We start from the raw sequence: 27,186 nt of genomic DNA, 5'->3' as shown, positions 1-27,186 counted from the left end.
CGCGCACCACAACGAAGAGGAGCCCCCGCTTGCCACAACTAGAGAAAGCCCGTGTGCAGCAACAAAGACCCAACGCAGCCAAAAATAAATAAATAAATAAATAAAAATAAGAGATAAAAGAAAACTTGTGAACATTTTTAAAAAAATAATAATTCTTGATGACTGGTGGGGCAAGTTCCACTCCCTTCGGCTTCTGTGGTGCCTTGACTATTTTTGTTCCTGTGTGCATATTTAAGGACTCATTGAAAATATGCATAATAGGGGCTTCCCTGGTGGCACAGTGGTTAAGAATCCGCCTGCCAATGCAGGGGACAAGGGTTCGAGCCCTGGTCTGGGAAGATCCCACATGCCGCGGAGCAACTAAGCCCCTGCTCCACAACTACTGAGCCTGCACTCTAGAGCCCGCGAGCCACAACTACTGAGCCTGCAAGCCACAACTACGGAAGCCTGCGCGCCTAGAGCCCGTGCTCTGCAACAAGAAGCCACTGCAGTGAGAAGCCCACGCACCACAACGAAGGGTAGCACCCACTCGCCGCAACTAGAGAAGGCCTGTGCACAGCAATGAAGACCCAACACAGCCAAAAATAATAAACAAAATAAATAAATTTATAAAAAATAAATAAATTTTAAAAAAAGTCTAAAAAAAATATGCATAATACCATTATGACATCTAAAACAGAATGTTCTCACATACCCTGTTAACAAAGCAAATTTCCCAAACTGTTTCATGTTTTTGAAAACTGTTTGTTTCAATCAAGTTCAGGAAAAGTCCATCCCAAGAGTTTATCATGGTCTGGATTTTGCTGTTACATTACCTTAGTGTCGTTCAACATGTTTCTCTGTTCCATGTATTTCTTGTAACTAGACAAGAGACTTGATCAGATTCAAGTTCATTTTTGGGTGGGGGAGAGGCAAGATTACTTCACAGGTGGTAGTATGTATGCATTTCCATCAGGAGATGCATAGTATTTAGCTGTCTCGCTTTTGTGCTAATAGAAGCCATTGATCATCATGGCTTAGACCCATTAATTCACTAGGGATTACAAAAAGGCAGCATTCTAATTCTATCATTCTTTCCTACTTATTAGCTGGAATTATTTTATAAAGATAAATTTCCTCTAACTGTTCATTATCTTGAGGTACATTTTATGAAAGAAAATAGGACAAGTTGGACCACACCAGAATCATCTATCCACACTGAGCAGTCAGGTAATTCTTTTCTTTTCTTTACCAATTTTGAAAATGACTTCCTCCAAAGGTAACAAATACATTTTAAAAGGTATCATTATAAATTCCTGGGTTAAATCTTTGTGCTTTAATCCATTGTAATTATTATCCTCACCGATGTCCAGTTGCCCCACCTATGGCCACTGGGAGCTGCTTCAAGTTAGATCCTGCAATTTCTTTACCTAACCCAGTAGTTTTGTTTACTTTTCTGAAATCTGAAATTACAAACTATTCCAGGTTCATCTTGGACATTTTCAACCCCAGACCTGGAATTAGCCATTTGTCTGAGATGTTCTGGTTCCTGTTAGTGCAAAATGCTATTCAGAAAAAGTAGAGTCTGGGCATTAGGAGGCTTTATTGCTAGTAACTTAGTCATTGTTTCTAGACTGTTAGGGTCGATAGAGTTAGGGAATTTGCACTTATATAACATACATACATACAGGCAGACATATGTACATGGAAGATAAAGCATGGGTTCTCAAGTTGGTGATTACATGGTCTTTATTTAATTTCATCAATCTTACTTCTGCAAGGTTTCCTCTCTATGGCATTAATATCATTTTGAGTTCTCACCAAGAGTGTGGAAGTACTTTTTTCCTCATTTATTTTTTGGAAAACTTTTGGTATCTCCATGTAGTTTTAATTTACATTTGTCTTCTTTTGAGCAAGTTGAAAATTCTGTGTTTTGGGGGGGGTGTGTGTGTGCATATTCATTTATTTATAAATCTACTTGTCAAGTTCCACAAAAAACCCTGTTGGAAATCTTTATTAGAGTTGCATAGAATCTACAGGCCAATTCTTCTCAACTTGATATTTTTATGATATTGAAGTTTTCTGCCCATGAACTCGGTCTATTTCTTTACGTATTTAGGTCTTCTTCAATGTCTTTCAATAAATCTTTTTAATCTCTTCCACAAAGGTCTTGAGCATCTTTTCTTAGACTCTCCTAGGTCCTTTATGCATTTTGTCGCTATTGTAAATGATATTGTATAAAACTTTATGTGTACTTGATGCTAGAATAAATATAATTGATTTTTGTCTATTGCTCTTAGGTCCAGTGATTTTGCTAGTTTTCTATTTTAATAATTGTAGATTCTTTCAGGTTTTCCATGAAGATCATCGTCTAGGAATAGTGATGGTTTTGTTTTTCTATTCCAGTCCTTCTATATTTCTTTTTTGTGTCTTATCTGCTGCTGAATTCCTTCAGGACGATATTGGATCACACCAGAATCTTAGGTTATCTGCGCTGAGTACTGTCAGGTGTCCCCATCTGGCTGGGGAGCAAAACTTATAAAAAAAGCTTTACTCTTCTCCACTTGCCCATACCCCATCTCTAGGTTTGACTTCTGTGCAGCGAGATGTTAGCTGAAGTTTTGCCAGCTGACTTGCAGCAGTGAAGCCTCCCATAGCTTTGCTTCGTCAGCCTGGATGGCCAGAGGGAAATGTGGTTTCTTAGACCTCACGTCATTATGAGCAGGATGGGCTGGACTGAGACCCCAGGGAGTCAGGAAGAGCCTGGGATAGGGGTCCCTGAGCGAGAGTTGTAACGTGTGGGTGTGGTGAGCCTGAGGAGCAGGGAGTCTTATGTCCTGAAGGTCCTGAGGGTCAGATGTGAGAAGCCATTCCACTGGCATCAAGACACAGGAGGAAGTGGACCATAAGGCAAAGCGTAAGTATTGGGAGACCAGTAGGCCGTAGACCACAGTGAGGAGTAGGAACAAGTGCCCAGATCCAGGCTGTGTTACTTCATCAACCTTAGGTCTTGCATGTACCCGTGGGTCAGTGTGGTTACACTCAAGTTCAGCGCCATGAGGGCTAAATGCGATTATACATGCAAAGCCCCAGCTCAAATCCTGGCATGCAGTAGGGGTTTAATCAACAGCAGTTCTTGGCAGGTGGAGCGTCTCTGTAGACATTCAGTGCTGTATCTGACAAGAGCTGCTGTAGGTTGAGCCCCTGTTGCATGCCAGGACACCAGCTAGGGTCTTTGCTGTCTATTAGCTGTGGGCTCTCCTGCCAACTGGGTCATCCCCCCATGTGCCACGGCCCCAAAGTGTTCACCACAAGCCCATCACAGCACCCATTCTAGCCAGCCATCCTCTGGGGCATACTCTTGTTTCCTTGGTCTGCGGATTCTCACCGTTGCACCCTGCCTTTGACACTTGGCTTGTTAACATGTTCTAGAGTCTTTTTCCAGTTTCTGGGCAGTACTCAGGCTGCAAGCTCCATCGGCAGACTAGTCTCTGGCCCCCACAGAGCTTGGGGGAATCTGTGTATCCATGACAAGTAGTTTCAGTCACAGGCTTATTTGGTATAGGCTGGTTTTTATTTCAGTCACCCAGAGAATAAATGAACAATGCAAATTCCTAGGACTCAATTCAGCCAGGCCACAACAGAATCACGGCGGCTCTAGATTGGAGTCTGCCATTTGCTATATGACCTTAGGCAAGTCTCCTTCGGTCGTGACCCTCAGCTTTCTCCGTTCAACTGTTCAGGAATCTCTGACCAGAGACTGGATGTCCCCTCCATAGTTTCCCTCCTCTGACCATGCTCCCGACTCCAGGCAGTATGTTTCTGCCATAAAACTCAGCTGGGGAGGGGTTGGAAGATTCACTACTCTCATACCTTTCACTGTTATCATGACTAATCTCCTTTTACACATTTTATCCTTCATTTTATGACAGCTATTAAAGACTGTTTGGAGCTCTCTCGGTTCCTTTAGGAATATTTATGCATTTTATAGGACTCTCATGAAGGAGAGGCGCCCTGATTAGGAGCAGGCAGGGACATTCTGTATTAAGGGGCATTAGGTGGCCTCGCCCAGAGGATCATGATAGGCTCCTTGTCCAACTCGATAGTTTATGCACCTGTTTGAACCAGTTTTCCTTGGGGGAGATTAAGGGATCTTTGAGAATTTCAGACAGTGCGGAGAGACTGCAGTCTCGCTGAGATCTTGCTGCTGTTTGCAATATCATCTGCAGTGGTGGGAAGGGTGGGAGGAAAGGAGCCTGCACTCGCTGTTCTGACTTTGCAGCTCCTCCACCCGTGCCTTGCTTCGTTTGCCCTCGAAGGATCTGGCACCTGGCCAGCAGCCTGGATTTACTCTGGCCGTGTCCTCAGTGGCTTTAGTCCCCACCCCGTGTTTCACCGCTCTGCCTTCCTAGCACATCCCATATTTCATGGGACCTGAGGCAGGCTCTGTTTTTTTTTTTTCTTCTTCTTCTTTAGAGCATTTTAGGTTCATAGCAAAACCATGTGGAAAGTAGAGAGATTTCCCGTATACCCCTTCCTTGACACGTGGGTAACCTCCCCCATCATCAACATCCCCCTCCAGACTTGGTCCATTTGTTACAATTGATGAACCTACATCGACACATTGTTATCCCCCAAGTCCACGGTTTCCATTACGGTTCACTCTTGGTGTTGTATATTCTGTGGATTTTGACAAATGTATAATGACGTGTATCCACCATTTTGGTATCATACAGAATAGTTTTACTGCCCTAAATATCCTCATCCTTCCCTTCCCACCCAACCCCTTACAACCACTGATGTCTTTAGTGACTCCATAGTTTTGATTTTTCCAGAATGTCATATAGTTGGAATCATAGGGTCTCAAGTCTTTTCAGATTGGCTTCTTTTACTTGGCAATATGCATTTAAGGTTCCTTGGCAGTATGCATTTCTGTGGCTTGATAGCTCATTTCTTTTCCGCACTGAATAATATTTCATTGTCGATGTACCACAGTGTGTCAATGCATTCACCTACTGTAGGATGTCTTGGTTGCATCCAAGTTTTTGGCAATCATGAATCAAGCTGCTGTAAACACCCATGTGCAGGTTTTTGTGTGGACGTAAGTTAGGGGAGCAGAGGCAGGTTGAGGGGCATACCATAAATTCTCTAGTCTAGTCCTTGCTTTTCAAAGTGTGGTCCCAGACCACCCAAACCAGAGACTAGGGATGGTTAGACAGGTGGATTCCCAGCTCTTCCACAGACTGAATGAATCAGACCTTCAGGAAGTGGTCCCAGGACTTGACATGTGTCACTCCTTACTTCCATTCCCCCAAAGCTGATTCTGATTCTCACTGAGTTTTGAGAACCGCTGACCCATGTGCTGGGTCTGTTGCTCGCCAGTCCCTGGACCTGGAAAAGGAACTGTCTCTGGGCCCCAGAATTCGCTTCCAGCCTGAGGGGTCCCCTTGGACTGGGGTCCTTCTGCCCTGGCCCCCAGCAAGCCTCCCTCCTCCCACACTCCTATTTCCCACTCGAGCCTGCTGTCTTCCTCTATTTCTCTGCGCCTTTTTCTCCATCTCATTTTAATGGATTCCGAAGTGTTAAGGCACTTAGTGAGCGTGAATTTGTGTCTCTCTGAAATCAGTCTCTTTCTGCAAGCTTGCTTCCCCCTTCTTTCAAGTCAGCTAAATCTCGCCTCCCCCAAATTAAATGGCTCCGGGCGGAACCAGCCTTGAGTTGATTACCTAACGCCGTAGCAGCTCCAATGCCGCTGATCTGGCCTGACCTAATTTGACCCAGAAATGCTGTCCCAACATAAGCACCGTCCTTATCGTGCTTTACCCTGTTTATTATCCAGGGGACGGCAGGGAGGAGAAGGATGCTTGGGCGGGATGGGGGAACCTGCCCAAATGGGAGTGGGAATGTACCAGGGGAGGGGACGGTCCTGGCCTCTGAAGTTTGGGGTGACCCCCGAAGAAGATAAGCAGATGCTTTCCTTCCTCAACGATGATCTGAAGCTCCTTGTCCTCACCGTGGGCCCGGAAACCTGGGGTCCCTGCACTGTGAGAAGCTAGGAGGTGTCCTGGAAACAGATGGGTGTCTTTGGGTGACCATGTGACTCTGAACCTGTTTCCTCGTCTGCGGAACAGTGACTATCCTGTTAGGTCCCTGACCAGATGATGGATACGTTATCATTATCATTAGGCTCTGATGGACAGGTATTAACCTGCTCATTTTCCGGGTGCAGAAGCTGATACTCATCTGAGGTCACATGTCTGTCCTGCACGGTAAGTGGGAGAGCAGGATTCGAGCCCAGCACCGCCCACTGAAGTCCTTAGTCCTGCCCTTCCCACCGGGCCCGCCTGTGCAGTGTGGCCCTCGGAGCCCAGGAGGCAGGGGTCCTGGTGGGCTTGGGCCTCCCCTCCCGACTTCCCCCTTTCTCTTAGGGGTGGGCGTGGCTTCCTCTTGAGCTTCTGCTCACTCCTCATGGTTGGCAGCTTTCTTTCCTTGGGTCAGAGGGGGAGGGGTTCAGACGGTGAAGGGCCCCACCACACCCGTGTGGAGGCCTGCAGGCTGCTGGGCTGAGAGCAGAGGCCGAGCAGTGAGCATTAGTCATCACGGGGGTGCAGATCAAAGGGCGAGGTTCACGTGTGCCTTATAACAATGTCTTGAGTGGTTTTGGCTCCCGGGGGCTGGGTTTCAATCTAGCTCCCGTGCCATCTTTCACCTTGGTTCCCTCGACTGTCAGATGGGAGAGAATTATCCCGCGTCCGCACCCTCTCTGGTCTGATGGGATTGTTGTGAAGATTGGACAGGTTATGGATGTGAGTGTACTTAGCACACTCCTTGGCACCCAGTAGGTGCTCAGAAATGTTTTTTATATTTGTACCTATGGAGACAAATAATACAATAAAAATCTGTTAAAAAACCAAACCAAAACAAAACAAAACCTTTAAAATGTCTGAGAGCAACGTATGGGTCGGCGAATGTAGGCAGGACAGATTTTCTGCCTGCCAAGGGCACGCCTTTGGCTCTGCAGCCCAAGGGACCGGACGTGATTCCGCATCATAAGAATACCTGTCTTAGTCAAAAAATATACAGAGGGTGATGAGGGGCTGCGCTGATTACATACACACGAGAAAGTTCAGCCTCTGTTGGTGAGATCAGCAATTCTTTCTCCTGGTTTCACATCACACCGGGGTGTCTCCAATTATCTCAAGAAGGGTCAGGAACCACTCAAGATGTTATTAATTTTAATCCATTCTAATTAAATATATAAATGGGCCACGTACCGCTTTGTGGAAGGAGAAAAGGGAGGAAACAATATCTTAAAATCAAATGTGTAATTCTCGGGTACTGGTAGCCGACGTCTCAAGGGCTGAGAATCATGGGTTATTTTTTCTTCCCTTTCTTTCTCTTCGTCGTTCTCCCATCATGTGCCCTGCTGGGTGCTCTGACTGATGCCGGCAAAGAATGGTTCTATCTAGAGAGCCTGCAGGGCCAGAGGACAAGTGAGGCTGGTGGGGTGGGGGGCGTGGGGAGGGTGTGTGTGGGTCCAGAGCCCCGGGTTCTTGTCCTGATTTTGCCTCTCAGTGTTGTGTGACTGGCTGAATCTGCTTTGGCTGAATCTCTAATGAGGCTCATCACCCTGTTCTTTCTGCTCAAGGTGAGCTTCAAGGCAACAGTGAACCGGCCAGGCCTGTGCAGGACGTCTGCATGCATTCCTCGGCCATGTTTATTAAGCACCGTCTTGTGCCAGGCACTGGGCAACACAACCATGGGAGAACAGCCGTGAGCAAAAGGGGGCGGCTTCCTGTTCTTGAGCAGCTCGTAGCAGAAAGCGGGGAATCGGGATCTGGGTACCACGTGGAAGATGTGGCCCACAGGGAGAGAGCGACTGCTGCTGTCTTTGAACCGGGACATTCCTGGGCCTTCAGATGCCACTTCCGGGGACAGCGCGGGTCTGGTCCGTGTCCACCATGAGGGCCGATGGGGGAGGGACTGTCCCCAGGCTTTCGCCTTTCCCTGCAGCAGTTCCGGAGGAGGTTTTGTGCTCAGCCTGTCTCTTCCTCTATGTTGTGGGGCAGGTTAGAGACAGAGGAGGGGTCCCAGCTCAGCATGATGGGGGGAGGATGGACAAAACCTGCCAATTGGCCCAGCTCTAAGTAAGGAGAAGGGTGTGCTGGGAAGGGGGGGGGGGGGTTGGTCAGTCACATGGTGAGGGCCAGGCTGCTGGGGAGAGGATTTGCCCTTGACACTGAGAGGTTTCCCCGTGACATCACATCTTTTGAGGCCTCCCGGCAAGCTGTCTGGCTGTCCTCCCCCAGTGAGTCTCTTATTTAGGAATTTGAGAGGCTCTGAAGACACTGCGCGAGCAGAGCTAGGGGCTGTAGGAAGCGGAGTCCAGCAGCTGCCCAGGGGAGGCCCAGGAGCAGGCCTGTCTGCACTTGTTTTCGCTCTGAAGCACCCTGTCCCTCTGGCCCCGTGGCACGTGCCACTCTTCCCCTACGTCTCTGCCCCTGGCCAATGATGGTTCACCCTTCAGGTCTCATCTCAGATTTCCTTTCCTCCAGGAAGCCCCCGATCTCCCTGAACTGGGCATGTGCTGTCCCCACGGGGATTCACAATCCCCCACCCTGCGTCCTTCAGGTCAAGATTCTCAACCCCCTATCGAAACAGCCTGTTTTCACGTCTGTGGCTGCATTACACCGTGTGCTGCGTATCCCCCGGCTCCAAGCACGGTGCTTGGCACCCAGGAGGTGTTCAGCAAATGCTTCTGGAATGAATGATGTTGAGGTTATTGGTGCAGAGCCAACACCAGGGCTTGGGAGGACCAGTGCCACCTCAGCAGGAAGTAGACATCACTGCCTGCTGTTGGGGCCCTGGGATTAGGCGTCCCTGGCCTGCATCACAGATGCTCTTGAGGGTTCTGGGTTTGCCCCTTCTGCTCTCTGTTGCCCAGGCTGTTCGCTCCCGGGGCTGAAGCTGCAGCTACATTCCCAGTTCTTTAAAGGTCTTGGGTGATTTTTCAAACGTTTTATCTCCAACATGCTTTGCATACTGCCACACATTTAAAACCCACACATAATTTAAGGGACATTTAATCAATAGAGTCTTGATTCATTTTTCCCTTAAATCATCAGTATTATTGTTGTGAAGAGCCCACTTGAAGTTCAGGAAGGCTCTTAAGCATTTTTAATAATCATTTTCTTCCCTTGTGTCCTATTTTTTAAATAACTATCTTTTTGAAAGACACCTTTTCCATTGGTTGAACAAGCTCAAAATACCAGATTCCCAAGTGCTGAAATTGTGTATGATACGCAGTTCTGTAAGGAAATGGACTCCTCCAAAATACTTTCATATAAATGTATATACATTTTTAACCAGAGCAGGTTTGCTGGCGGTTGTCTGAGGGTTATCGGAGAAGGGCTCTCAGCTCCCAGTTGTGACTTGAGACTGGGGCTCGGGCAAGGGGGTCTGGTCTCCTCCAGGAACGCCTCCCGTCTCACACTTGGTGGTATCACATCTTTGAAGCACCAGATGCATACACGGCAGGCAGTTATCTCCATTTCCCTGGATCTGATTCGATTCTCTGTCCCTGCTGTGGTTTGCCAATTACATCATACTTTTACAGAGTGCTTAGTGCATACCAGGTGTCATGCTAAAACCTTCATCTGCATCCTCTCGTGAAGTTATTATCCCATTTTACAGATGAGAGCATTGAGGCAGAGGGCTTCTGTATGAGTTTCCTGTGGCCTCTGTGACAAATGACCTCAAACTTGGTGGGTTAAAACAATGGAAATCTAATCTCTTGCAGTTCTGGAAGCCTGAAGTCTGAAATCAAGGTGTCAGTGGAGCTGTACTTTGGAGAGGATTCCATCCTTGCCTCTTCAAGCTTCTAGTGGCTCTGGCATTCCTTAGCTTGTGGCCGCATCACTGTATGTGGTCACATTGCCTCCTCCTCTTCATGGGTGGTGTCTGTTCCTCTCTGTGTCTGTCTCCTATAAGGACACATGCTGTTGGATTTAGGGCCCTATGGATAATCCAAGATAAATTCCTCTTAGGATCCTTACCCTAAGCCAACTTTCTTCATATAAGGTATAATAGTCAACAGGTTCCGGGAGTTAAGACATGGACATATCTTTTGGGGGCCACCATTCGACCCACTACCACTTGTAAAGTGCACAAGCAGCACCTGAACCCAGGCAGTGTGACTTCAGAGGTGGGGCTTCTCAGCGCTGCCCTGGGCTCCCTGCCCCATGGCTAATGTGCTAGGACATCAGTGATAGAAACTGCAAAAGTTGCCAGGCTCAGTCAGCTTGGTTGGGGTCTTAATTGGTCTTTCCCCCTGAGGGTACTATCCTGTCTTAGTCCGTCTGGGTTGCTGTAACAAAATACCACTGGCTGGGTGACTCTTAAACAACAGACGTTTATTGCTCACACTTCTGGAGGCTGGAAAGTTCCAAGATCAAGGTGCCAACGTGGTCATCCTCTGGTGAAGGTCCTTTACTGGTTCACAGCCAGCACCTTTGTGCTGTGTCCTCCTTATATGGCGGAAGGGGCTAAGGATCTCTCTGGAGCCTCTGTGATGAGGGCAGTAATCCCATTCATGAGAGTTCCACCCTTATGACCTGAGAACCTCTCAAAGGCCCCACCTCCTAATGCTATCATCTTGGGGGGTTAGGATTTCAACATATGAATTTGGGGAGGTATATAAAAATTCAGATTACAGCATATCCTTTCTGTCTTTTTTTTTTTTTTTTTCTATCTTGACAAAAATATTTAGGTCTTTTCACTTCAGCACATAAACTCCCAAGTTTATGTGGCTGGTGTTCTGTACTGTGGACCGTGGCCTCACATTGTGGACAGTTATGTGTCTGCCACTCCACCCTGACACAGTGGTGGGTGCTGACTGGGATGTGTGGTGGTTATGTTACATTAATAGATATTAATATGTATTAATATATCTATTATTAGATTAATCCATATGAAAGTATCATATTTTGGGGCAACAAACGTCAAATATCAGCAATTTCATCTGGCTCAATCTCATATTTATTTAAAATATATCACCCATCAGCATTCTCATCTCATCCCCCGTCTTGTGTTCCTCCTTTTGCTTCCTCCAGAGGCCAACTGAGTATTCCAGTCTCCCGCATGTGCCTTTGATTTCAGCAGTGGCTCGTCTGACGCATCTCCATTCTTTAGTTTTTCAGGCACATCTTGGGCAGGTTTGGTGCTTTGTCATGCACCAAATCCCATCCTAATTTCGACTGTGTCCAAAGAAGCCACAAAGCAGCCAGCCCATCTTGAAGTCATCAGCTTGTACTAAAGGTTCAGGAGCATCTGTTTGAAACCAACATGTTATTTTCCTGCCTTGCGCACTGTGCCCACTAACACGAAGTACTTACGGGTAGTGTCAGGTTGGGTCCAAGTCTAAAAATATTCCCTTCCCTTCAGCATCTGGTCTTTTCTGAAGAGTGCCCTGACTCACAACCAGAACTTCACCACACTCTAAACATTTACACATTTAATGCATCCTGAAATATTAACCTATATTATGCTCAGGCAGCAGTGTAAATGTTTCCTTTCCTGGCAAGGACTGTGTTATTGGAAATCATTTATTGAGATTTATGTCTTAACAGTGCTGAAGGGCTGTTTGCATTGTTAAGGTTCCCAAAAGCCAAGGTGGAAATTCTGGGGTGGTGTTTACATGAAGATTTGGAGTCGCTAGGAATGGCCCTCCCAGGACTGAGCTGTGAATCAATCTGTTAACATTTCTCAAGTGTGTACTATTTGTGTGGCTACAAGATAATGCACTGGGTGTGTGACCTTGGGCAAATTGATCTGCTTCTCTGAACCGTGATTTCCTAGAGTCCCATCTTATGATGGGGTGATAATAATGGCACATGCTTTGTAGAGTAGCTAGAAGGGCCTGTGGATTTGGCCCAGAACCAAACCTACCTCCTAATTCCAAATATAGAAGAGCATTTTGTAGGAAGCAAGTTCTCTGTTGCTGAAAGTGTCTCGGCAGAGATTGAGAAATTGATCAGCAGGGCTCTTGCGGAGGGAATCCCACTACTGCATGAAAGAAGGGGACTTATTTGCCCATCTAGCCCCAGGAGTCTAGGATTTTGTGCCATCTTGATCTGGGAAGAAGGTAAAAATGTATATCCTGGAAGGTGAGAGGCAGGAGAGATTATCAGAGACCTCAGAATCTGGTAGTCAGCACAGAGTTAACAACTTGGTCAGAGTTTAGTTGCTATATAAGCGTTCAATAATACGTACGTACTGCGTACTTGCTGTGATGCCAACATAGTACAAGGTCCTAGGGACACATAGACGGATGTGCCTGAGCATCTGTCCTAAAGGAATGGTGCCTCAAAATGTCTAATGCCATCACGAAGGATTTGGGGGAAAACAGTGCAGAGAAGAGAAAGAGAGAGAGCTAACGTTTGTCAAAGACCTACTATGTACCAAGCATGGTATATATTATCCCCTAAAACTTTGTGAGTGAGATACTATTATCTCCATTTTACAGGTGCAGAAATGAAGTCTCAAGGAGACTGTGATTTAATCAATGTGTCTGTATCACTCAGGATGAGCTAGGTTATGCTGTAGCAACAAATAGCCCCTGAATCTTTGTGACTGAAAACAGAGGTTTATTTCTTGCTCACTCTGTGTGTCCACCACGGGACAGCGATGTGTTCTGCTCCGTGCTCTTTTGCTCATTTAGGAACCCAGGCTGATGGAGCAGCCACCGTATGGAACCTTGTTTGCCATGCCAGAGGGAAAAGGAAGTGTAGTGAGGCAAGCCTTGGCCCTCAAAGGTCTCATTTCAGTGGCTTTAGCAAGTCGTATGGCCACACCCAACATCCAGGAGGCGGGAAGATCAATCCTACCACCCACCTGAAAGGAGGGTGCCAGGATGCTGGCGCATAGCCCTATTGACTACCAGTCTCTCAGCAAGTGGCAGAGCCAGAAGTCAAGTCCATGCTGTGTCCGCTTTATCATGTGGTTCTAGTGTCTGGTGACTCTCTGACTTCTGCAGTTAGAAATGGTCCCACCTTGGTGACAGTGACACTGCACTGTGACCAGGCTCCCCTCCACCAGTGTAGCCCGAAGCACCCTTGGTCCCACTTAACGTCCAGGCTCTTCATGAGGGATTTGCCCACTGCTGCCATAAGCAGCATGAGAGGCTTGGGAAAGGCTTCAGACAGCCTCCTCCCACCTCGGCTCCAGGAATAGGGAGGCCCTCGTGGCATGCACAGACCAGATACCAGTAAGAGCCTCATCAGCAAGATGGAGCCAGAGAAGCTGGCCGTGATCTGAGGAGAACAAGAGGATGTGAGGGGTGTACAAAAACCCTACAGGCTGAAGAAAGAGACAGTCTTTTTTTTTTTTTTTTTTTTTTAAGTTTTTTAATTTATTGATTGATTGATTGCTTGATTGCTATGTTGGGTCTTCGTTTCTGTGCTAGGGCTTTCTCTAGTTGCGGCAAGCGGGGGCCACTCTTCATCGCAGTGCGCGGGCCTCTCACTATCGTGGCCTCTCTTGTTGCGGAGCACAGGCTCCAGACGCGCAGGCTCAGTAGTTGTGGCTCACGGGTCTAGTTGCTCCGCGGCATGTGGGATCCTCCCAGACCAGGGCGCGAACCCGTGTCCCCTGCATTAGCAGGCAGATTCTCAACCACTGCGCCACCAGGGAAGCCCGAGACAGTCTTGAAAGTAGCTGTAGGGTCAGCTCAGGCTGCCATAACAGGATCCACCGACCGGGTAGCTTAAACAATAGAATTTTATTTTCTGACAGTTCTGGAGGCTGGATGTTCAACATCAAGGTGCCCACAGGGTTGATGCCCGACGAGGCCGCTCTTCCTGACTTGCAGATGGCCGCCTTCTCGCTGTGTCCTCGCTTGGCCTGTGTGTACACATGGAGAGAGAGACAGAGGCAGAGAGACAGCCAGCTCTGGTGTCCTACAGGATAGGGCCTTGGCCTCATGACCTCAGTTAACCTTAAATACCACCTGAAAGGCCCCATCTCCAAGAGCAGTCTCATTGGGGGTCAGGGCTTCATTATGTGAATTCGGGGGGTGGAGGCAAATTCAGTCTACAGCAGTGAGAGAGAAAAAAGTCCACATTTGGGTGATGGAGGAGGCAGGGAAAGTGGGTCTGAGGCCCCAGTTTGAGCAGTTATTCTTTCTGTCACCTTGAGGGCTCCGCTGCTCCGCCTACATATATAAGGTGTGCTGAGTTCCTCGCGTGGGGCAGGGAGAAACACACAGTCCTTCCCGGCGCCCCTCTGAGCCGCTGTTTCTCGGTTGGCAGAATGGAGAGGGCCATTCTCACCTTGGAGAATTTGCTCTGACAGTTAGGAGTGAAGGTTTGTGAACATCTTAAGGAGCTGGAGTTGCCTCGGGGCGGCCGTCCTCGCTCCTCCCCTACCTGGTGTCAGCACAGAGCTCGGGACATAGGCAGCAGATATGGGTGGGCTGATCAGTGGGGCCAGGAGGCAACAGGAGGATGAACCATGTGCGAGTTGAGCTGGAGGCCCTCCGCCCATCCTGAGCCAGAACACTTCAGCCTCTGCCTGCGGGGGGAGAAGTGTGATGAGAGCAAACAGCCAGCGTGGGGCTGAGGAAAGACAGTGAGCTTTGGGGTGGATCCATGGGTTCAAATCCCAGCCCTCCAACATTTTCTGGATGCGCAATGTGGGACCAGTTAGTAGTGCCAAGCTGTGACCCAGTGACTCAGTCTCCCTAAGGTGGGAGTGCCATCCCTTCCTTGGTGGAGATGAGGACCAGGGTCCAAAATGTTTAATGTGTGGGTGGGTCTCAATTCGCAGTAGCTAGTGCTGTTGAGATATGGATCTGCCACAGGGGCCAATGGACATTCAGAGCATTCGAGAATTAATAACTCCCGCCCCTTTCACCACTTCTCTCTGGGGCGGGGCTGTAACCCAGTGGCCCCCTGATGATGGGAGAGTAGCTGTCCCTGCCACAGTCCCTCCCTAAATCACACACTTCACCTGGGCCCCCCCATCAATGACCCTCCCCTGGGCATTCCCTCCTGGGCTGGTTCTTAAGCTGCGGATGATGGAGAATCACAGTCCTTTATCCTCAACCACACTCTTGATGGGAGGGTGTTTAAATTTGACCGATGGCTTAATATTTTGTCCTCAAGAGGAGGCAGCCTCTCTGAAGGCCCCTCCAGCTATGCATCATTGTAATGGCCCCTCTCGGAAGCTCCTGGAAGTCATCTGGAGAAAAACAGCCCCTTCTTCCAACCTTGGACTTCTCCGCCCATGCCATTGGTTTCTGACAAGCCCTCCTGATTTCTGCTTTCCTCCCGGCCCTGCCCGAGGTGCCCGGGGCTCCCCAAGGCCCTGGTAATGCTCTGATGGCTGCTCAGTTATTCCATCATCCTCTCTTGATTACTCTTCCTCCCTCATCATTATTCTTGCAGGACCACGGCTGTGGGTGCATGAGCTCCTCTGGGCTGAGGCCCAGAGACGCTGCTGGATTTATGGATGTGCTTAATGGCGTTCACCGTCAGATTCCCCTGGGCAGCATCAGGATGTCCTCGGCCATCTGGGGGTTCCGGCTGGCCTTTTAGTTGTATTCAAACTAAGTTTTATCGAGCACCCACTGCCGGCTGTAGCTGCTCTGGGCGGTGGGTCTGCGCTTTATGACTTACCAAATCTACTCTTCATCATATGCATAATAAGCATCCCCCATTCATTTAGTCCACATGTGGATGGGGTATCTACTCTATAGCATGAACTACACAAGGGCTGTGTACTTCCTAGTGTTAATAAAATATAAACGGTCCGTGCCTCGCACAGGCTTATGTGGAAAAAGAAACAAGACACATTATCTCATTTGGTGAATGAGAAAGGAAGGTGTTTTGGGACCCCAGAAGGGGAGACGTTGGGTCCAGCAGGACAAGAGTTGGGATGGTGAGGAGGGGAAAAGTTGGGCTTCCTAGAGTAGGTATTTCCCAGGCTGTGTCTTGAAGGTTCCATAAGACCCGGACAAGCAAACGATGGTACAGGGAGGAAGGGTGAGCAGGCAGAGGTGAAAGCATGGGCAGAGAGTGCCTTACTCTTACAAAGGTTAAGACCAGGGGCTGGCAGCTGCCGTGGTCCTCAACATAGTGTCTGCCCCAAAGTCCTCATTTTATTTATTCCCATTCTTAGAGGAAAACTAATGTTTGAAGACCCGCTTGAACCCAAAGCCTCAGCTGCTCCATCTGTAAAGTTACGGAAGTGAACTTGTTCATTTATGCTATTCTCACGAGTTTGGACCAGCTACATGATTTTGAATTCCAGGAGCTGAGCTCAGCTTTGACGTTTATTATGTGTTTTCTTCCCGAGCATGTGCTCGAGCTGATTTGGCTACTGAAGGATGGGGTTGGTGGGACTTCTTGGCTTCAGGGGCCGGTTTGGGGGAGAGAAGAATCTTTGTCCATCCCAAGCCACCGCAGCCCCACGTGAGACATATAAATGCTGATGGAGATGTAATTCACTTCTTGTTGGTCAGTGTTGCCGAGGAAGCCAGGATGTTGCTCTGCCAGGCTTCTCCAAAGAGAGAGGGCTGGGTGGTCTCTCTCTCTAGCCCAGGACAACCGTGCCCACCAAGGAATTGCCCTCCCTTAAAAGACCCAGTCTGTGTATTTGTAAAAATCCCTTTCCAGTCACCACCTTTTCTTTCCTCTTCTTTCTTGTTGTACAACTTTTCTCAAGTAAAGCCCGAGGCTTGAAGTGGGTTAAAGCAGAGCTTTCAAAGCCTCAGTGACTCAGGCTGGAGGAGGTTTTCAGAGACATCCCGGCAGAATCTGGTCTGGCTGACTGCCCAGGGCTTGGTCCTCTCTGAGCCCTGACCTGAGGACTGCGGGACCCTCACTGGGCTTGGGATCCATCCCTGCGCTTGGTGAGTCACTGTCTGAAGCAGGCCTATTAGCGAGAAGTGCCTCTGGTGCCGTGGCCCTGTCCGCCCACAGGGGCCCCCTCCTCAGACCGCCTCCGCATTAGCCTTGGCTGGCTCTCGGGTGGTGAGAGCAGCCGTACCTTGTGCTCTGACACTTGCCTCCTGCCGCAGGTCCCCGGATCACGGAACCCGAGCGCTGTCCTTCTTTTCCAGAGGCATGGGCTGTTCCCCTCTCTCCAGTGCATTTTTCCACTGCGGCCTCTTGTTCTCTATTTAGCTCTGAGTACAGTCTTCCGGCGTAGTGCAGACAGACTGCAACCCACCCCATCACATCTCTGTCCTCCTTTCCCGCAGGGCCCAACAGAGTGGCAAATCAGTGACTGAAAGGGCTGATGCATTATGAGTGTCGTAGATTGATCAGTCCCAAGGCTTCACTCCCTCCTTGTGATAGGATTATACACCCACACCCCTTGCCCTAGGACTTTTTTTTTTTTTTGAATTCCTACTAATTTCTTTTTTTTTTTTTCACACACACACACTGTATTTTATTTTTACAAGAGATAAACTGACACCAAGCATTGTAAATGGATGACCACAACAAAAGCAACAATGATTGCATTTACCAAACACGAAATACACTCATACTATGTCATAATATTGACATTCAGTCCAGTAATCCTCCACTGTAACAGCTCCTTTACTTTGCAGTGAAAATTGGTTTGTATATTTTTTGCCTCTGAGTCCTTGTGGGATTTTTTTTTTTATTATAATTTTTGTGACTTTCTGTTTGCCCTAGGACTTTGTAGTGTCTTTCTACAGAGAAGGTGGAGTATTTATCTCTACTCCATTGGCTCTGGGTGTGGTAATGGGCTGTTAGCCAATAAAATGCTAGTAGATGCACAAACGCAGAGTCGTACTTGTGTAATTTTGCCCAGACTTGCATTTCTGCCATTTGCTAGGAGAAGGGACTGCCCAGATGAGTTGCTGGTCCTGGAGAGAGATGTGGAGCAGACCCGAGCTCGCCCCACACCCCACAAAGCCAGAAGTAGAGCGTCCCCTGAAATCTACATACCTTAGAGTAATAAATATTTTTGTACCACTGGGGGTTGGGAGTTTTCTGTTATGCACAGCAGCTTTGCAGAAGACCATCTGACTGTCATAAAGGATCAACTTGATGCAGGGGTTGCATCATTTTCTAGTTCTATCAGATCCTATGTACGAACACAGTAGGAAAGCCCGAGTTTTCTGAATGGAGATGGAGGTAGGGAGGATGAACTCTGGTTCATCACTCACTGTGCTTGGTTGATACTCTGCTCCCGGTCTGGGTGTGGTGGAATCTACCGCTGTGTTATAGCCCAGGTTCGTGTGTGGAACCTCTCAATTTTTAATTTTTTTTTTAAAATTAATTAATTTATTTATTTTTGGCTGTGTTGGGTCTTCGTTTCTGTGTGAGGGCTTTCTCTAGTTGCGGCAAGCGGGGGCCACTCTTCATCACGGTGCGCGGGCCTCTCACTGTCGCGGCCTCTCTTGTTGCGGAGCACAGGCTCCAGACGCGCAGGCTCAGTAGTTGTGGCTCACGGGCCCAGTTGCTCCGCGGCATGTGGGATCCTCCCAGACCAGGGCTCGAACCCGTGTCCCCTGCATTGGCAGGCGGATTCTCAACCACTGCGCCACCAGGGAAGCCCTCAATTTTTAAGTATTGAATCAAATTCGTATACCACTCTGCAGGCAAAACAAACACGCTTCTGACCAGCCCGTGGATTGCCAATTTACAGCCTCTGGTTCATCCACCCCAAAAGTACCCCTCCTCTGAACCCTTGGCATTGGCTAAAATTCTCATGGAAGGATCCAAGAATGCAGAACAGCAGTCAGCCTAATGGTATAGCCTGTTCTCTGGATGGTGTTCCTTTGGTGCTGCTGAAATAGTTTAGGTCTGCCGGGAGAAGAGCACTGGACCGAGAACCCTGAGTTGTGAGTTTGAGTCGGAATCCTTCTGCTAGCTTGACTTGCTGTGGGACATGGAGCGAGTCACTTTCTCTCTGTGGGCCTTAGTTTTCCTATCTGTGTAATGACTTTACCACTTAGAAGCTGGGAATGAATTACTTAACCTCTCAAGCGTTAGCATCCTCATCTGGGAAATGGGATCCCACTGCTCACCGGACCGAGCTGAACAAGGACCCAAGACCGAATCCGGTGTTAACAGAGGCTACGAGCGCGCTGCGCAGCACACACAGTCCACTGGCTGTTTGCTGTGGCTCTGCTGCCGCCGGTTATTAACAAGAACAATAATGAATGAAAAACACGGTCTGGGAGTCTCTGCTCCCAGTCTGGGTCCGGTGGAATCTACCGCTGTGTTATAGCCCAGATTTGTGTGTGGAATCTCTCTACTAGGAGCTGGGGCAAAAGTTAGCACCCAGAATTCTGGGCCAGTTACCTTAATTCGAGCGGAAATGCACTCTTCTTATTTCCTCTCTGTCTAGTCCGAGCTCCTGCCACCTCCTCTCATTCCCTGCCCAACCCCTTGATGCCCCTTGGTAGGCGTTCCCTTTACCGTCGGTTTCTTTGCTGACAGCCCGTTTGCATCCCGGTCCCGCACACTCGGCCCTGAGCACCTGCCTTCCACAGATTGGCTCTCCTTGACTGCCTCCCTGCAAGGTGCGCTGCAAGGGTTTTCGTGCTGAGATGCGAGACCCTTCCCATCTGCCAGCCCGCTGCTCATGTGAGTTTCTAAACCCTGCAGCACCCAGGTCTCTTTCCCCAGGCCAGGACCGATAGTAAACAAACGGATCAGAACACTGCCCCAGACACCAAGAGAGCCTAGGGGACGTGGTGAAGGTGGTGTAACATTTGATTCAAAGCCATGTCATGGATTAGCAGGTCCTCTCTGGAATCAGGGGACAGAAACTTGCTTCAGACTATCTTGAAAGAAAAAAATAATTGATTCATGTAACTTGGAAGTTCACGGGTTGAGCCCGGGCCTCTCAGACGTTGTCCCCTGTCTCTCCCCACCCCCACCCCAGTGCCTTCTTGGTGCTGCTGGACTGGTGTGCTCCCTGCCTTTAGAGGATGTGACTGGTAGTGGTAGAAACCCAAACGGGAACAGGGCTGCCCTTCACTTCCAAGGAAGGATTCTGATTGGCTTCTCTTGGACCAATCACTGTCGCTGGGGGATGAAGAAGCAAGTTTGGCCGAGCCTGGCTGTAAGCCCTTCACTGCAGCAAGTGTGTGTGAGGTGTACCGTCCCAAACATTTGCTCTAGAACCCCAAGCAAGGGGGTGGGGTGTGGCTCTCCAAAGGAGATGAGCTGGGCTGCCCACGAATACTTGGCCTGGCCTGTCCAGGATGTTGTGCAAAAGCCTCAAGTCACTTCTCTTGGTTCTTTGTAGATCTCCCATGACAACTCTGGGTGGGGGAAAGTGCCAGCAGCCTCTCTACTGTAGGAAGGTCTAGTGTACACTGTCAAGGGGAAAGGGGAACTGGTTGGATTCTCTGCACCAGTGACAGCTGGGATGCTGAAAGGATTACACGTGGGCTTGCATAAGAGCAGAATTGTCTGACATGCACGTATAGAAAGCAGAGGCTGGGTATTGTATAACATAGTGGGCCCACTTGCGTTTAGATGGCAGGGAAAGGGTCCCTGCTCCTACATGGGAGTTGGTCCGCCTGCAGCCCATCCTTGCGTCTGGTCTGGCTCCCCACCCCATCACCTCCCTGACTCCTCTAGTTTGGGCCTCCTCTGGGCCCATCTGGACCCAGTTCTTCTCTTTGCCCTCCCACTCCTGCCGGCTCCTTCCTTTCCACGTCCCATGGAGCTGCGGGTGCAGGTCTTACTGCGTTCCCTGCCTGCAAACCTCTGCCCGTTCTTATTACCCAACAGAATAAAGTCTCAGCACCTTTGTTATACACGATCCTTCCTAAGCTCACTTTTGTCCTCTGCTCCAGACTGAAAAAGCACAGGTGGGAGTCCAGTTGGCCTAGATTTGAGTCTTGTTGCTGCCTTCTAATACCCAAGTAATTTTGGACTTGACATTCACTCTCTCTGGGGCTCAGACTCCTGTAAAATGGAGTTGAAATCCTTCTCTTCCTCTCTTTCCTTCCCGCCTCTGCCTTCCACCAGCTCTCTCTCTCTTTTGTCCACTCTCTCTCCCCCACCTTTCTCTCTCTGTCCCTCCATCTCTCTCCCTTCTTCCCATTCCTGCTTTCTGTCACTTTCTCCCTCCCCTGCACACACACCTTGCAGTGAGCCGTGAGGACTGAGTGATGTCTCGTGCAGATAGAGCACCCAGAGCAGCACAGGTACAGAGCCTGTCCTCGGTGCCTGCCTGTTGCCTCGTGTTCTCCACTGCATGTACCCTTGTTGTATAATAAGGAATTTGTCCGGCCTTTATCCTGGGTTGCTGGCATAGAGCTTCTGAAACGAATTTCTCAAGTGGTGGGAGTACCTTTGTAATTCATGAGCCCCTTAAATTAAACCTAAGTTATGCTAATGAGATTAGTTGACTCAGTATGCAGATGGGTCCCCAGAAAGACCACCTGCATGATTAGAGGGTTGGAGCTTTGAACCAGCCTGCCCTCCGGGCTGTGGGGAGGGGCTGGAGACTGAGTTAGTAATCATCCCTCTGTAACGAAACCCCAATAAAAATGCTGGACACTGAAGCTCGGTGGAGCTTCCTGGTTGCTGAGCCCATCCATGTGCCTGGAGGGGGACAATCCTGACTCCCACAGGGAGAGGACGTGGGGGCTCAGCGTCTGGGTCCTTCCCATCCCAGACCTGTCTGGTGTGTTTCATTATTAGGCTGGTCCTGATCTGTATCTTTTATAATAAAACTCTAATAATGAGTAGAGCACTTTCCTGAGTTCTGTGAGCTGTTGTAGTGAATTATCAAAGGGGGACATAGGAACCTCCCCCCCAATTTGAAACCAGTTGGGCAGAAGCATGGGTGGCCTGGGACCCCACTTGTAGTTGGTGTCTGAAGTGAGAGCAAGTCTTGTCAGGAGGCCTGCTTAACTTGTGGGGTCTGCACTAACTGGGTGGGTAGTGCCAGCATCCAATCGCAGTTCACTGGTTGACGTTGAAACAGAGCAACCTTCTACCGGGCTGTACTTCTCTGTGGGCTCTTCTCCTGTGACGTCTCTTTCTATCTGGATTGTTCTTCTGTTTCTCACTGGATCAGAAACTCCTATTCACCCTGCAAAACTCACACGAGATGCCCAGCTCTCAGAGGCTTTCTCCCTCAACTTGTTGGAATGGAAAATCCCAAATACGTGCAATTAGAGAAAATAATACAACCAACTCACGCACTTATCGCCAGCTTCAACAGGCACCCGCTTCCTGCTCTCCTTGCTTCCTCTCTTCCATCCTTACCCCTCAACATTCCGAGGCCCTTCACGGTCTCTGCAGAGAGGTCCAAGGTGCCTGCTGAGGTCAAGGAACTGAAGACTTGTCCGAGGCCATCTTTCAGGGAGCACAGCAGACCTGGGATGTAGCTGCCTTGCATCAGTGACTTGTATGCAGAGGGAAATGAAACACACTTACATAAAAGCTGGATTGGCACGACAAGCAAATTTACAGAGAACTGCGTGTCATCTGAAATAATAAGACCAACCTTGTTTGGAAGGCAGCAGATGGGAAAGAGCACACGTGTTCTCAACCAGCATTTGGGTTTATCTGAGAGCCCCATGTTAATTCAGTTCACCAAATATTTTTCCGGGAGCAGTGGTGTGGGCTGGATGGTAGCTAGGACCCGGTCATGCGTGGGGGAGCGAGGGTGGGGTGGGGAGGAAGGTGGTGTTGGGACTTTCCGACATGTTCTCTCTTCTTTAAAGATTTTTACCCCACCCTTTCTCCTCTCCTCCCTCCCCAATTCCTCCCTTTCTAAACTTCCTGTGGAGCTCTGGCATTGTGCTGAAGGCTGGGCTTGTGGTGGTGGTGATGATGGTAAAGATCACAAGAATACATATAATAATGGGCACTTACATAGGGCTTATCATGTAGCAGGCACAGTTGCCAGGGTTTTACACGCATTCCTTCAGTGAATTCTTACACCAACCCATCAGCTGATGGTCAGTTATCATCTGTTTAACAGATGGTGAAACTGAAAAACAGAGAAGTTAAATCACTTGTCCAAAGTCACACAGCTCCTAGACATGCAGAAAGGAATAAGACAGACGGCTGCCAGCTTGTGTGGGCTCCCACAAGGATAGTTTTTGAGCATCAAATAGAATAATACAGTATTTATGAGTTCATGGTTGGTAGTAGTCCAGGAGAGATGGGGGTGGAGGGTGGCGGAGAGAAGAGGAGAGAGAAACACTTCACAGCAGAATGCCAGCAATCAACGTAGAAGGAATGAGAAAGTTACCAATTTGCGACCTCCAGTGCAAGGCCCCCAAGGGATGCTGAGACCGTTGGGTGAAAGGCATTGGGGAGCAGGAAATTAATATGATTCCAGAGAATCAGCCCCCAGATTAACTACAAATTACAGTGGGAAAGATGGGCCTTTATGGTGAAGATAGTAGTCACCACCTTAACTGATGATCAAACCTAGTGTCTCTAAGAGAGGGAAGTCCTGACGTTACGGGCCTCCTGATGTGATACAGTGAGAAGTCGATGACATCATCTACATAATATTCTTGCCAAAAATGTTTACTCTGAATCGAATCATGAGGAAGCAAGTAGAAAAATGCACAATGTGGGGCTTTCTACAAGGCTACTGGCCTGGACCTTTCAGACAAAAAAAGAAAGCCATTGCCTGTGAGAAACAAACAAAGAGGCTATAGTTGTGTGTGTATGTGTGTGTGTATGTAGGTATGTGTGTGGTTGCGAGTATTTGTGTATATATGCATGTGTGTGGATGTGTACACATGTATGTGTGAGGGTGTGTTTATGTGTGGCTGTGTATATGTGTACATGTATGTGTGTCTACATGTGTATACAGGTATGTATAGATGTATGTGTGTGGGTGTCTATATATATACATCCGCGTGTGTATGTGGTGTGTATGGATGTGTTGTATGTCTCTCTGTGCCCTTTTTTTTCATAGTTAAAATATTTAATTGATTCTGAAGCTAAGAGAAAACATCTATACATTATAAAGTGTTAAGTCAAATGATTCTCAGCCACTTAGATAAAATCTCATGGGAATCAAGTGATGAGATTAATTCCAACTGATGGAAAGTTGAGACTTTGGGATCAAAGCAACAACTGAGTCGGGTTAACTCCTTCTTACTTCTTTGACTCCACAACTTCGCATGCCCACTACGCGCCAGGTCTGTGTTCACGTGGAAACAGCAGTGAATGGGACTTTACGAGCTGGTAGAGAAGGATGGTGCTGAAGAAGCAGTCTGGGGCAGTAGAGGAAGCGCGGGGAACCGAGGGGAGGATCAAGCACATCTAGTGTCGGGAGAGACCCCTCTGCTGACCCTGGTGGACGGGCAGAGGCAAGGAGGGGAAGGGCAGGCTCTCAGGTGGGGCACAGGCGCGAGAGGAGCAGCTAGAATGACGGGAGCGCACACGGAGCGTGCCAGCCGGGGAGCCGGGAGGGAAAGGTGCAGTGTCCAGGCTTGATTCTGGGCTCAAGGGGCAGCCTGAGAGGATGTGGAGCAGGAGAAGGGCAGCATCCTCTGGAGCTGGACCGCTCAGCAGCGGCTGTGCAGGATGAACCAGGTCGAGAGGGCGAAAAGCAGAGACCGGCTTCCAATTTACTGTACCTGCGAGCCAATGGGTATGGGGTAAGGAGGGCCTGCGTTAACACGGTGGCATTGGGAAGAGAGAAGAGGAGGTGAGTGAGGGCCGGCTGAAACAGTAAATCCAGCTAAACTTGGCAATTCATAAATAACTTGAGTATACAGAAACAAGCTTGGCGGGGGCACTGCAAGCCCAGGGCTGGGACGCCAGGAGGCTGAAGAAACGGGGGGCGGCACTCACGTAGCAGACGGCGGCCAGCTCCTGCCGCATGCAGGCCTTTTCTACCAAACCCTGGGCCTTGGCTGGGCTGACGCCATGGTCCTAAACTGTAAACTTGGTCCCCATCAGGTTGGACCTGAGTTTGCCAATATAACTTTCCCTTTCACGAGATAAATCTGTTGTATCAGTGGAGATAAGGTAGTAGGATGTTTTGCTCTTTTTCCGCTTTCTACCTTCCGATTTTTGTCCTTTTCCAAGTGCATTTGGTAGGTGGGGAAAAGCCCCCGATCCATTCCTTTTTTATCCCGAGTTATCTGACACTTCGCTGTGACACCTCGAGGGGCAGGACTGTATGCAAAGCCCTCTAAATTCTCTGTTTCTCCCAGCTGGTTATCAGTGTCCTGGGCTGCAGTTCCAGAAGCTCCTGTATCTGTGGTTGCCTTCTGGCTGGATGCAGAACTGGGTCTCTCTGCCTCTGAATACGACCAATGAGATCTTAGTTTTTTCCCTTCTCCTTCCTCCCCATCACTCTCCTCCTCATCAAAGTTCAAACTCCCTGAGATACCATGTTTCTGGAGAATCTCCTGAAGATCTGGCTTGGAAGCAGTGTCCCAAGTGCTATCTCTATCAGCACTTCCTTCAGTATCCTCCTCCCTGGCAGAAGATCCTACTGAGAGAACGTGAAGTCTGGTTTCCACGTCTTGAGCATCTGGCTTCAGGAGGGCAGCGGGACCGTCACTGCCATGCAGGATGACACCGCTGGGCGGGGCGTGAGGTTCCACCAGCGGAGCGTGCCCCTCGCTTCCCCTCGGCTTTGACCCACGTGGCCGGGCTTCCGGGTTCGGCTGCGCCACGAGTGGCTCCGGGCGCTTCTTCCTCTGCTGCTTCTCCAGCAGCGCTGTCTGATTATCCAGTTTCAGCTGCCGGAGCTTCATGCTCTCATCCTCAAAGGCACTGTCCCCGCGGGGCCCTGGGCGGTGGCGCGACACCTCCATCCTGCTGCCCCGAGAGCAGCGACCTTGTCCACACCCGCGCTGGGGGCCAGCCTTGCCTGGCCTGGTCAGTGCCTTTTAAACTTCAGCATGCATGCAAACCACCTGGCGATCTTGTTAAAAGGCAGATTTTGATTCAGAAGGTGGGGGGGGGTTGGGCCTGAGCCTCTGCATTTCTAACAGTACCTGAGGTGATGCGATGCTGTTGGTCTGATAACTGCAGTTTGAAGTAATGGGAGTCTAGATTAAACGAGGTCAGAGAGCATCCCCACCTAACACGACGCGTGAACCTTTGTTGGTTTTAGACTCAAAGAAAGAAACAAAGCTGTTTACAAAGGACACTCTAGCTTCCCCAAAGGAACAATTGGGGAAATTTGAATACGTGTTACATATTAGATAAAATTATAAACTGATTGTCAATTTTTCTTATATGATTGTATAGGAGAATGTCCTTATTCTTAGGAGATATAGGCTGAAATACTTTCAAATGGTTTACACACCACACACACTTGCACACACACTTGCACACACACACATATAAAGAAAATGTGTAAAATAATCATTAGTGATCAAATGAAGGGAATTCATTGTCCTTTTCAATTTTTCTGTAGGATTGAACATTTTCAAAAAAAAAGAGACTTGGGGAAAATGAGGCTGGAAATAAGAAATGACCCTGTGGGTTGCTGTGAGGTCGGAGCAGGTGTGTCTTGAGCTCAGATGGTGAACCTGGGGGCGGGTGGTCTCAGAATGCAGCTCCTGCCTCCCCACTTTATCTCACAAGCTAAGGGGGGCCCATGAAGGACTCCAGAAATTCCTGGTGCCGAGCCTTTTGGGGACCCCCTATTACGTAAATGGGTTTGCTTCTCAGCTCCCTGCAGGCTTAGGCGTCCGTCGCCTGGGGTCTAAGTCTGTTACTTCTTCACTTGTTTTCTTGCTTCCAGTGTTCCGTCGCTTTTGTCTCCTTGCTCATTTTCTTCATGTTTGTTGGTTTATTTTGTTTTAGTTTTTAATTAAAAAGACCTTTATTTTTAGAGCAGTTTTAGGTTCATAACAAACTTAGGAGGAAAGCACAGAGCTTCACCCTCACCCCCGTCCACAGCTGCCTCCATCATCAGTACCCCCACCTGTTACAACTGATGCACCTGCATCGGGACATCATCACCTTCAGTCCATAGTTTATATCAGGGTACATTCTTGGTGTTGTGCTTTTATTTTACTTTCAAAATCCTTTCAGTGGGATTTTGGAAGGGAGAAAAAGTAAATATTGGTGTAAAACTCACCTTCTTTCCCAGAAATCGCCTCCTTTTTTCCATGAAAGTTTTCTTCTCTGTCCCTGGCCCTGTTGTAGCCTCACTTGTGCAGGAAAGTCTTGCCTTTGCCGGGCATTTGGAGGCTCAGGGAGGCTG

General features: G+C 48.8%; 1 protein-coding gene and 1 long non-coding RNA gene across 4 annotated transcripts in view; one reads left to right on the top strand and one right to left on the bottom strand.

The window, feature by feature from the left end:
• The window catches only part of LOC132353424 (uncharacterized), a 600,229-nt gene that overhangs the window by 169,022 nt on the left and 404,021 nt on the right, over positions 1 to 27,186 (top strand). The window lies entirely within an intron of this gene.
• Positions 12,088 to 25,783, bottom strand: LOC132353857 (tubby-related protein 3-like). Its single transcript, XM_059905363.1, is given in 5 exon segments — positions 12,088 to 12,136; positions 13,102 to 13,289; positions 13,807 to 13,878; positions 24,810 to 25,021; positions 25,024 to 25,783. Coding segments are annotated over 5 exon segments (1,281 nt in total).

This window comes from Balaenoptera ricei, chromosome 19 (genome assembly GCF_028023285.1).
Source record: "Balaenoptera ricei isolate mBalRic1 chromosome 19, mBalRic1.hap2, whole genome shotgun sequence".
Taxonomy (NCBI): Eukaryota; Metazoa; Chordata; class Mammalia; order Artiodactyla; family Balaenopteridae; genus Balaenoptera; species Balaenoptera ricei.
This window is presented reverse-complemented; position numbering and strand designations above follow the sequence as displayed.